Raw genomic sequence first — 12,652 nt, 5'->3', positions numbered from 1 at the left:
ACCATTTCAAAAATTTCTACATACACAGTTCAGTGACATTGACTATGCCCTTCCAATTGTGCTGCTATTCTCACTTAAGATGGAGGCTTCCAGAACAAAACAGTTTTTCATTTAACAGTTACTACACATGTTGCCCTATGACAATGGTTAACAATCTCACAACACATCGACAATATCCTTACTCAACCTTGGGTTCCCTTCCTTGTCTCCTTCTGCCTTCTGGATGGCCCCAACATTTTAACTGAGCTTGTACACTGCCGATGAGAGTACTGCTGTCACCGTATCACCTGCCTCAGAGAACAATATGGCGTTGTCTTGTGTAGCTCTCTTTCCCTCTTCTCTCTTGGTGAACTGTTACCTTAAAACCAGCTGGAATGTCACCACCTTGAACAAACCTATCTGCCCCAGTTTTTTTTTTTTTAGGACTCACATTTCATCTACTTAGGTACTTATCACATTACTTTGCCACAATTTCATTCCCTGCTTACACATCTCACTTGAGGAGAACAACTGCTTTACTAACCCATGTATTCCCTGTAGTGACTGGCACACAGTAGCCTTTCAATAAAGGTTTGTGAATCAAACATGAATAAGTAAAGGTCTGACACCAGCCGGCACTCCCAGGCCATCTTCGCCTCACACGGCATGTCAGTGGTTCTCAACCCCGGATGGTGCACCCAAATTTCCCGGGAGCTCTGTGACCGTGTACACGCAGTACAATGTCCTGAGATCCTGATTTAGTGGGTTTGGTGTAAGGCCTGGGCACCAGCAGTAAACAAGCTCCAAAGGTGATGTGTGGCCTACACTAAAAACCACTACACACATGGGCCTGAAGACATTCATAGCAGAGAAGTATTCCTTCATGTTCTAGCAAGGGCCTCCCAGCTCAGACCACAAACAAAGACATGACAAATTCACATCACAGTTGATAGGCTGACTCTAACCACAGTCCTTTCAAGAAAGTTACATTTCACTTTAGATTATCTGTAAACAAAGGGTAATATTTTACCGTTATCTTAGTTGTACCATGCTTGATAAAGTAGAGGGTCAGCAAAGAAGATAACCCTCAATGAGATGGATTGACACAGTGGCTGCAACAATGGGCTCAAACACAGCAACGAATGTGGGGCTGGCGCAGGATTGGGCAGTGTTTCGTCCTGTCGTATACAGGGTTGCTATGAATCGGAACCGACTCAATGGCATCTACAATAACAACTAGTTACTTTTATAAATTATCTACAGCTTAAAAGATTAAGTGCAGACCACCAAATGTTTAACTCTGACTTTCAAAATAACGATCATGTTGGACTTGGCGACACTTTTCTCGGTGACCCCCAACCCTTTCTTTAGTATTCTGTGTCCCAGGAAATGGCATTACCCTTCACCCCAGGGTGAATGCTCCAACCAAAACCTTGGAGCCGTCCTGGACTGCTCTTGCCATCTCCACCACCCAAACCATCAGTCAACTCTGGAAGCCCCACCTTCAACACAGGTTCTAAACTGACCACCAGCTCGCCCTCGCTGCCGTCATCTCCTATCTGCTCTACTCCTGGAGCCTCCTGAGTGGTTTCTCCACCAGCATTCTTGACATCCTGCATCCTATTCTCATAGAGGCAAGAGTGAGATTTACAAAACGTTTAAGTTCGTATCATTGCTCCACACGTTCTGAAGGTTTCCCATCTCACTCAAAGCAAAATTTCAAGTTCTTGTCATTGCTGACATGTCCTATGTGGTGCCCTCCTGTCCCCATCACTGACCTTATCTCTTACTACTCAATCCTTGCTCACTGTGCTCTAGCCACACTCATCCTCCAACAGGCCGGGAATGCTGCCCCGGGGCCTTTGGCTCACGGTTCTTTTATTAGAGATACTCCTGCCCAGATAGCAATGGCCTGCTTCTGCTCAAATGTCACCTTAGATCACCCTGCCCTGCCCCTCACGTTCTATCCTTTTAACTTAAATTTTTCTTCACTGTTCCCCACAAGACCTAACACACGTGTGGATGAGTGTGTGTTCATCAGTCTCCCAAACTAAAAAATAAGCTCTGTAATGGTGGGGACTTTGTGCATTTTGTTCTCTACTGAATCTCAGACACTAGAGAAGGGGGAGGGAAGAGAAGCAGAGAAAAGAGAAGCCTGCAGTAACACCTGATATCCACCAGATGGTGCTATAAAGCCAGTTAATTCTTTCTCTTTTTAACATAATTATCTCAAGCTAAGTAGAAATCACTAAGATTAGATCAGTCTGTTTTCTTCATCAAAATACTATTATTTCTAAAAGCAAAACTACAGAGACGGAAAACAGATCACAGATCAATGACTGCCAGGGCCTGGGGATGGTGGAAGGATGCTGACTGCAAAAGGGTCTGAGCAACTTTTTGTGGTGATGGGCCTGTTCTTTATCTTGATTGTGCCAGTGGTTCCAGACTATACACATCTGTCAACTCTGGTTGTTGCTGCTGCTGTTAGGTGCTGTCCAGTTGGTTCTGACTCACAGCAACCCCATGTGCAACAGAAGGGAACACTGCCTGGTCCTGCACCAACCTCACAATCGTTGCTATGTTGAGCCCACTGCTGCAGCCACTGTGTCAGTCCATCTCATTGAGGGTCTTCCTCTTTTTCACTGACCTTCTACTTTACCAAGTATGATGTCCTTCTCCAGGGACTAGTCCGTCCTGATAATCTGTCCAAAATATGTGAGACAAAGTCTCATCATCCTTCCAACGAATATTCTGGCTGTACTTCTTCCAAGACAGATGTGTTCATTCTTTTGACAGTGCGTGGTATATTCAATATTCTTTGCCAACATTGTAATTCAAAGGCATCAATTCTTCTTCGATCTTCCTTATTCGTTGTTCAGCTTTTGTGTGCATATGAGGGGACTGAAAATACCATGGCTTGGGTCAGGCGCACCTTAGTCCTCAAGGTGACATCTTTGCTTTTTAACATTTGAAAGAGATCTTTTGCAACAGATTTGCCCAATGCACTATGTTGTTTTATTTCTTGACTGCTTCTTCCATGGACGCTGATTGTGGATCCAAGTAAAATTAAATCCTTGACAACATCAATCTTTTCTCCATTTATCATGATGCTGCTTACTGGTCCAGTTGTGAGGATTTTTGTTTTCTTTATGTTGAGGTGTAATCTACACTGATGGCTGTAGTCAACTCTTACAATTGTACAATTAAAAAGCTGCATTTTATTATATGTAAGCAATAACGTCAAGAATCTGATTTTAAAAAAAGTCAGTTCAAATATAAGTCATTAGATGTTTAAAACAGCCTTTCACTTCATCAGCTTAAAGATTATGCAAACATTTACTCTTTGAGGAAAAAACTGTCTTTTATTATACAGTTGAACTTTTAGAAAATGGAAACCTTAGAAAAAAAATCATTTAAGAAAAAGAGCAAATATTAGTTTCAGCTAAATATGCCAGTTGTCTTTCAGAATTTCATCGGACCCAGAAACTTAAATGACATTTTATCAAGAGCACAGTCAGGCTAAAAACCACCTGCAGACTCATAGGCTCACCTCATTTTCATACTGGATTTCTAACATGGCCCGTGAGCTGCCAAGATCCTGCATCACAGACTCGGCTTGCTTCAGTAGCTCCTCTCTGTTCACAGTACGCTACAAAGAAAGTGAAAACGTGAGACACTACGCTCTTCTGGTGTTACGCATTATCAAACGGGTGGCATCTCTTGAAGTGCGACAAATCAATTGTTAAAAATTTATTAATTTAAGTATGTACTTCAGAAAAGGCTAAGGAGCAGCTGCATTGCTACAAACACCAACAGCAGCCTGGCAAACATGAAGGAAAGCTAGAGGTTAAGTGTAATTATTAACTTATCTCAAACCCACGGCAAGTTCAGAAATTCAAGTTGGAGAAGGACCTCTGTGACCTTGCCAACATCAATGCAGTTCAGGGCTGCAGCTTCAGGAAATCTCCCCAGGCCCAATTACAGTTAAGGTGATGGGAAACAGACATGGAGGGGCAGGTGAGACAGGCGATCTAGCAACGCACTGGCTCTTCCTTACTTGCTAAGATCCTACAAACACTGCTACAGCCACCTACTGACAAGAGATTGATGAGGATGATAAAGGTCCTGCCAGGTTTCCAAAAAAAGCCAAAGGCATTGTTTATGGAACCCTAATGAGGCAACGAGAAGACAGAAATAGCTTTATTTGTTTAAAGCACAATGTTTTTTTATCACTTTCCTCGTCATTACTAATGGCTCTTGTGGCACTTCTGGTGATGAAGGTTTTGAGAGGAGAGACTTGAATCAGAATCCTCAGCCAAGAAGTGAGGCAGACGACCAGAAAAACCTCTAAGTAAAAGGCAGTGCTGTGTCAGAAGGGGGGGGCCAGAGTCTTGGACGGAAGTGGCTTAGAGCCACAGATGTGGAGCCACAACTAGAAGTACAGAAAGACGTCAACAATGCTAGGGCTGACTGGTGCAGAGACCTGAAATACACCCAGATCTTGTTTCAGTCTCTTCTAACTGGAGTGATTTGCTAAGGGAATTAAGTGGATCTGAGTTATTCTACCTACTGTGTAAGGGATCGATTGTAAAAGGAAGGCTATGGTTTAAGTTCCTAATTCAGAAAGAAAAGGAAGCAGTAAGAGAAAACTAGACTTTTTCTTGAAACAAGAGCATTGACAACTAAACGAGAAACTGGAGAACTGCAGAAACTGTTGCAGAAACCTGGGGTGGGGGGTAATTTCTTATTGGAGGACAAAGAAGAATCACGGATAGTCCAGTTACAAGACAGTGACAGGAAAATGTGGTTACAACAGAGGATAGAAAAGATTAGCAAAGAGATGACTGTGACTAAGAGGTCTTTAAAACCAACAGGCAGACAGACCAACAGGTACATCCCATTTCTAGTTTTCTCATTATTTTGAAAAGTCAAGCTTAAGACTTATCTTTAAATATTTTGAGGGAGAAACTTACTTTTTTCCTATCCAATCTAGGTGCAACTCTGCTATCTTGAGAATCGGACTGGTTGATTTCTGGGTTGGTATCAAGTAATCTTTGCATTGCTCGGTCCCGATCAAATGCAGTTACGTAAAAAAGCATTTGCCGGGTGTCAAAAGGAAAGAAAAACGGGCTGTAAAAAGACGCAATATACATTTATTATCTGGATTAGAATCGGAAACCATTTAAAAACACACACACACCAAAACGTGTATCAGAAGCAATTTTTGATATGATACAGAATGCTAATTACCAATATAACCAAGAGAAGTTGTCTAGGCACATCTAAGGAATTTTCATCATTATATGAAATTTCTAAGTGATCAAATAATAATGCATTAGGTAGACTTCCACTGTAAAATCTGCAATTCAACCACTAAAATCCTACATCTAAATTAAGTCTCCTCCAGACAATCTTTAATTTACCTCAGGACCTTTAGGAAGCATAACATGTTGTTGTCATTAGCAGCAGTCAAGCTGGCCTCTAACTCATGGAGACCTGAATATACACAACAGAATGAAACACTGCCTGGTCCTCTGCCATCCTTGTGATGGCTGTAGATCAGTCTGTTGTGATCTACAGCATTTTCAGATTTCTGGAATAGATCACCAGGCTTTTCTTCCTAGTCTGGAAGATCTGCTGACACCTATTCAACATCACAGCAACATGCCAAGCCTCCGACAAGCGAGGTACTGGTTGTGCATGAGGTGCACTGGCTGGGAATGGAACCCACGTCTCCCGCGTGGAATGTGAGACTTCTACTACTGAACACCAATGCCTCTCGGAACATGACTGTTGCTGTGTGTCAAGTCGATTCCAACTCACAGTGACGCTACAGGACAGAGTAGAACTGTCCCCACAGGGTGTTTTTCTAGACTATAATCTCTATAGGAGAAGACTGCCAGGGCTTTTCTCCTGCAGAGCAGCTGGTAGGTTCAAATCACTGACCTTGAGTTGACAGCCAAGTGCTTAACTACTGTGCCACTAGGGCTCCTTATAACATGACTAGTGAGGGCTAAGTAAAAAAAAAAAGAATGCGGCCACCACTTCACTGAGATGCCAGTGCCTGTGCTGCAGACACACGAGGAATGGCTTTGCTGTTCATGATTTCCCTCCCAGCTGTGTCACATCCAAGTCAATCAGAACAGCCAAAAGGCTGCTACTGATTTCCAAAGAATGAACCCTACACCAAAATAGTCCTACTGCCTCTTGATGCATGATTTTGACAGTTCTTGACGCAGCACTGCCAAGAGAACTTCCAGGAATGATTTGAATGTTCTATAACTATTCCATCCCATGTGCAGTCATGTGAGGATGTGGCTAGTGTGACAGTAAAACTGGATTTTTTATTCTGTTTAATTTTAATTAATTTACATAGCCTCACATGGCTAGTGACCACTGTTTTTATTAATTAGCACAACTCTCAAGTTTCTGAGAATGTAGGCCTGGACCCAGACAGGCACAGGTAATGGACCATCTACACTTCTGGAATCCAGTTTTAGAGTGGGAGAAGATCAGATCCTTCTCAAATATCCTTGTGTACTTGCATATTCCATCGATGTACAAGCACATCATCAAGCAGATCTAGCTCCAGCCCCACGTGCCTAGTCTGTTGGGATGCTAACACTACACTATTAAGCAAGCGTTGATTAAATACAATGATACTACTAAACATCTGAATAGGTTCACTGAACACTATGCTTTTATAACAAAATACGTACAGACCAACACAATGATAGTACTCCCAAGGTCACCATTACAGAAGTGAGCATCTTACCAGGTTTTCCCGAGCTCAGTAAGCCACGTTGGGATGTTTCCTGTCATGATTACTAAAGGATCTTGAAGCTGCCTGTTTGCCTTTGCTGTCAATTTACTGTTAATAAATTCACTAGTTGGAATAATCTCCTTGCACATTGCATTCTGTAAAATGTTAAAAAAAATAATGTTATCTACGTGTAATACAACATTAAGATTCTACTTACTCTCTTCATCACCAGCTTTGTATGCAGAGCACCTTGATTTCATCTGCTGCTTTCTAGCCAATACATCATCTTCTCATTGATGCAGCCCAATCCAAACTTGTAAAATTTCTACAATATCTAAATGCCACCCCCACCCACCCACCCGCAGGCCACTGGCACTGGCTCATTCACTGATGTGGCAGCTGACATTTTATGCAAGGCCAACTCCTGCACTCTTCCTTACGTTACAAAAATATCAAGGCAGCATTCAACTTCCATGCAATTTTTTACTTGATACACAACTTAGACAAATGAACTTTTGTTAAATGTATCTAAAGAATTTTAACTATAATAAATCCACATTCAATTTTCACACTGTAGCTTAATTTAATCAATGTATAGCTCGGGTATGTTTTTACAAGTCTGCCTGCCAAGAGAACTAATCCAAGAATGTAAGCCAAGAAAAGAAGTGGGAGAGCTGTTCCCACTGATGAGCCCACTGTGTTTCACTGGGCGCAGATCCCTGGGCTCAGCTGAATCACTGTTTCTAGTGCCACACGAAATCCATCTATCACTGAACAGAGAAACCATGAGCTAACACGTTGTGAACAACAGACCACGGAAAACTTCATAAATAGGCACCGTTACTCACGTCATACAAGTAATACCAGTATCGACTGACAGCGTGTAAAACTCGTAAAAGGAGGATCACATCTAAAGACGGGTCTTCAAAGGTTATATTTTCAGGTGCTGTGGGTATGAGGTACACTTCTAAAGGATTTGATACTGACGGGCACACTCCATCTAGAGGGGAAAGGTGAGAGTAAGTTTTGATCCGAGTTAGAAAGGCTAAGCCAGTGGGGCCAGTGCCCTTTATCATCCCTAACGTCGTGATCAGACGTTGTCAGATTTCACGCTTGATATTTTATTAACAGGATACAGATAGCGTGGACATAGCTTTTTCCTTTTTAGCTCATATGCTTGTAAAAACATCCACGCGTACAAAACTTTCACTTTCCCTTCCCACTGATTAATTTGCATTTCTCCTTTGTATCAGAAACAATAGATAACAATAAAATGGCCAGAGCGGGGAATAAAGATAAAATGTTTAAATTTAATTCATTGTTAAGATCCAGCTTAAAACAGCCATGCAAGGTGGACAAATACTGTCAAAGTTATAAATCTGAGCTAAGAGATTTTAGTTATCTAACTCAAGGCTTAGGACTGGATAGGCTGCCATAGTTTTCAAGACGGATCTGCAATTCCTTTGTTCTTAGATTCCACTAAGTAACAGCGTTTTTAAAAAGTCTGAGGGATTGAAACAATTGCCATTTACTTTTACCAAGCAAAAGAATTAAAAACCACAGCACCATCACTTCACACATGAAAGGGCATTTTTTAACACCAACAACGTAACAATGACAATCACAAAATACAGCCGTTTAAATAGAATGAACTTAGCTTTATGAAAAAAAAAAATGCACCGATGCCCTTATTCTGTGGATGAGGAGAAAATTTCATCGTCTGATACCAGTCTTTGGAAATCACTGTGATAGGCAGTGGCTGCCATGGAATGATAATGTAATCTAACTCTAAGGCAGTACTACCATCCATTAAAAAAAAAGGCAGGGAGCAGGAGGCAGGAAAGGAGCAAAATTAGACTGAAAGTACTACAAAGGGAAATAAGCCCATTGGGAGGTGACTGCTCCATTCTACAGTCATTACACTACCTGGCATCACTTTTTATTCTTTCTGTAATTGTTATATTACACAATTATAATGAATGATAATAAAATTAAAGCCCAACTTTAAGTCTACTTTCAGCCCCTACCTGTAGTCTCTTCTACAGTGAATGCCTTCTACTAATGAAATTTGTTTCACTCTTCATGAAAACATGGAAGAACTGGAAAAAGATCATTTTCCCCAATTTTCTTTGAAAATTGGTTTTGTAGGTACTTGTTTTTCATTTTCTAGACATTAAAGTCAAAGGCTCAGTTTGTAGTAACTTCATTTTTATACATTACATTCGAAGATTTTACTGCCAGATATGGATCATTCCTTTAAAAACATAAAGACAGGAAGACTGCTGGCCCACAACGGTAATCTGTTTGCCTGTTCATGTAGCAACTTACCGTGCCAGAGCTCATCGTGCTTTTTTGCATTTCTAGGGGACGTTTTTGTTGGAGCTGTTTGGGCCCTTCCTCTTTTACCACCAACACAATCTTTATTACTTTCTTCATCCTCTCTCACAGGTTTGTACCTAATAGGAGAGAAAAGTACATAAACCATAAGTAGATTTGAAAACTGCAGATTATTCTACAAAGCCAAAACGCAAGCCACAGACACCAGTTATTAACAGAGCTCTGGGGTCTACCCTCTCTCGTCTTTGGTGCCTATCTGGAGAATTACCAATGGCACTGCTTCCTAGAATGCGCCACCTAAAGACCACCTTCCTAGAGGGGGCCACCTGAGCGACTCACTCCAGGGGCGGTTTTGGGAAGAAAGGCTCTCTTCAAATGTAAGTAGCAGACACTCACAAAACAATGCAGGAAACTGCATCCAAATACCTTCAACAGCTCAGAAACGCCAAGCTTATTACCTGTGGATCATCTTGTGGATGATATTTTTGTCTTAAACCTATGAACAGTATCAAAGTTCATCAAAAACCAAAAGAAATCATTTTCAGACTTGCCATATCGTATGTGTCTTCGTCCAAATCCCAGCTCTTCCCAGGGGATTGCTTTCATCATCCGTGGACTCTCTCTCATCTTCAGCCTGTATGCTGAACTGCCGGACTGCCTGATACACAGTCATGTTATACGGGAGCAAATGTTCTCCGATGTAGAACTGTAGCCTGTGTCTTACGTTTCCTGAATTCAAGAACTGAGCAGCCTGAATAAAGCGAAACAAAAGGCGTTTAAGCTACAGGCCCTGAACTTTATATATTACAACATGGTGGGAACAGCACCTTACCAGAGACTCGTCTATTTCCTCATCTGATCCATCATCATCGCTGTCTTCATCATCTTCTCTTACTCTGCCATAGCCTAAAGAGCCAAAACGGCTGTTAAAATCCTAGCAATTTTAGATAAAAGAAAAGCCTGGGTATACTGGTTAAACTAGCGTATTCTTACAAAAATGTAGACACATTACATTCTGATCCATGAAGCAGAAAGACATAAGAAAACTGTCAAACACAAAATGTCATTTCTACTATATCCCAAAAAGATAAATGAATTCATCACTCAAGCAAGCAGTCAAATCCTAGTAAGTTTAATACCTGTCTATGTGCTAGACAGGAAATAAATGAAAGCAGCACAAGTCCTTGCACTCCAGATTTAGCAGAAACAGCATTAACTGAGCAGGAAATACTGGAGCTGTGTGTGTGTGTATCTTAATATTAATTTCAACCCAAATACATAAATAAGAACACAAAGACTATACATGGAAAATACCTCTAACGACAAGATATCTCTCGATAGCTTGTACCAAAGCCAGAGGGTCAATCTTGACAGGCCCACCCTTCCACTGCTTCACATTTGCACAGTCTGGGTGTCTTTGTAGTTGGCATTTTAACTGATGTGTGTTGAAAAATTTTAAAGCTTGCGATCCTCTGTTGAGAGAAAAGCTCAAGATAATTTGTGAAAAAAAAGTTATTCTATTATTGCCACAATCAATATACATTAATTCAAATAAAAGCAAGCTAATATAAACAATACAAACTTAGCATTTTCTGAAGACGCAAAAGTATGCACTTACCAGTTACACAAATGGAAAGCCAGCAATTCAAGTTTTTTAGTAAAAGTTAACAATAAAAAAATGCAATAAATAAGAAACCAAGGATGGGTGTGTACGCATGCATATGAAAACACTAAGTCAACATTCAAGCACTGTCCCACCATGATTCCATGTGAGCAGAAACACCTCACCATGTAGATTTAATTGTTTTCTCTGGAACAAAGGTTCCTCAATCACTTGAGCATACTCACTACTCCAATAATTTGCCCTTTCCTACTAAATTCTACCTATTTAAAAACAAACAAAAATCTCTTTTTTGCTTTCAATGATTTCAGCTACAAAATTACTTCAAAAACTAAAATTTACTTTGTTACATACTCTTGACTGAAGCAGTTTAAACCTACAGCAGTCTAAATCTGGTAATGATATTTAATTGCTCATTTCTGAGAAGGTCTGTCTAGAGTCATATATAACCCACTGCCGTCAAGTTGATTCCAACTCATAGTAATCCTACAGGACAGAGCAGAACTTCCCCACAGAGTTTCCAAGGAGCAGCTGGTGGATTCAAACTGCCAACCTTTTTGGTTAGTAGCTGTAGCTCTTAACCACTGCCCCACCAGGGCTCCGCAAGTCATACATAGGTAAGCTTAAAACGTGGTTATCTAGAAGGTTCCACAAAGAACGCAAACGGGGGTATGGGAAAGAATACTCCATTATACTGACACACATATATAAACGTAAGTATTTTATATAAATTTAGACAAAAATGAAAACCTTCATAGTTTTCTCAAGCATAAGTGTAGCAGAAATGAAAATTTCCCCTTAATTCCTGAGATGTTCCAGAAAACAGGACTTCTAATAGGATAGTGTAATAAACAAAACTGAATACCACACTACACATTAAATTTCAAAGCTGGAAAAAAAAACCTAGTCAATACTATGATTCCTTTATCTGTTCACTAATGCATATAGTTTTAATTCAATCAAAAACTTAAATCTCTTAAAATACTTCAGATTTTGGTTCTTATTTTCTAGGCTTCTAGCCAAAATACTCCATGAAGCTTATAATGTTCCATAAAATACAACAATAAACTTTTACAATTAATTCTTTCAGTAGCATTTCACGCGTCCTGTAAAACTACTATATTATTGAAAACAATATAAGTTTTTATTAGAATAGTCTAACATCAAAATAAACGCTTGTTAAAAACCACGAGAGTACAAATTCAAATGTGTAATCCCATTATTGCACACAACTTTAAATAATCATTTTATTATCCATATCCACAGAATTCTTTTTTTTCTAATTAAAGAGAGAAACTTTTTTTTTTAATTGTTGTAGTTTAAATGAAGTTTACATTTCAAGTTAGTCTCCCATACAAATACATACATTGTTATGTGACCCTAATTGCTCACGCCGTACTGTGACAGCACACTCCTCCTTTCCACCCGATTCCCCATGTCCATTCAACCAGCGACTAACCCTCTCTGCCTTCCTATCTCATCTCCAGACAGAAGCTGCCCCTTTGGTCTTTTGTATCTACTTGAGCTAAGAGGCACATTCCTCACGAGTATCACTTTATGTCCCACAGTCCAGTTTAATCCCTGTCGGAAGAGTTGGCCTTGGAAATTGTTTTAGTTCTGGGCTGATAAGAGAATCCGGGGGCCATGCTTTCTGAGGTTCCTCCAGTCTCAGTCAGACCATTAAGTCTGGTCTTCCTGCTAGAATTTGAGTTCTAAACCCCACCTTTCTCCTGCTCCATCACGGACTCTCTGTTGTGTTCCCTGTCAGCGCGGTCAGTGGTAGCCGGGCACCATCTAGATCTTCTGGTCTCAGGCTGATGAAGTCTCTGGTTTATGTGGCCCTTTCTGTCTCTTGGGCTAATACTTCCCTTGTGTCTTTGGTGTTCTTCATTCTCCTGTACTCCAGGTGGTTGGGACCAATTGATGCATCTTAGATGGCCGCTTGCAAGCTT

General features: G+C 40.6%; 1 protein-coding gene across 22 annotated transcripts in view; it reads right to left on the bottom strand.

Moving 5' to 3' along the window:
• The window catches only part of TRIP12 (thyroid hormone receptor interactor 12), a 142,420-nt gene that overhangs the window by 14,990 nt on the left and 114,778 nt on the right, over positions 1–12,652 (bottom strand). For 16 of the 22 annotated variants that reach the window (XM_023740066.1, XM_023740072.1, XM_023740073.1 and 13 more), the window contains 8 exons: positions 10,394–10,566; positions 9,912–9,985; positions 9,631–9,830; positions 9,071–9,198; positions 7,591–7,742; positions 6,755–6,897; positions 4,953–5,109; positions 3,530–3,628 (listed from right to left, as the gene is read on the bottom strand). In XM_023740066.1, coding sequence (XP_023595834.1) covers positions 3,530–3,628; positions 4,953–5,109; positions 6,755–6,897; positions 7,591–7,742; positions 9,071–9,198; positions 9,631–9,830; positions 9,912–9,985; positions 10,394–10,566 — 1,126 coding nt within the window. The remainder of the gene's footprint in view (positions 1–3,529; positions 3,629–4,952; positions 5,110–6,754; positions 6,898–7,590; positions 7,743–9,070; positions 9,199–9,630; positions 9,831–9,911; positions 9,986–10,393; positions 10,567–12,652) is intronic. The other 6 variants (XM_023740071.1, XM_023740078.1, XM_023740079.1 and 3 more) reach the window with 1 other exon arrangement.

The sequence above is a fragment of the Trichechus manatus genome, unplaced genomic scaffold (assembly GCF_000243295.1).
Source record: "Trichechus manatus latirostris isolate Lorelei unplaced genomic scaffold, TriManLat1.0 scaffold00147, whole genome shotgun sequence".
NCBI classification, from domain to species: Eukaryota; Metazoa; Chordata; class Mammalia; order Sirenia; family Trichechidae; genus Trichechus; species Trichechus manatus.
This window is presented reverse-complemented; position numbering and strand designations above follow the sequence as displayed.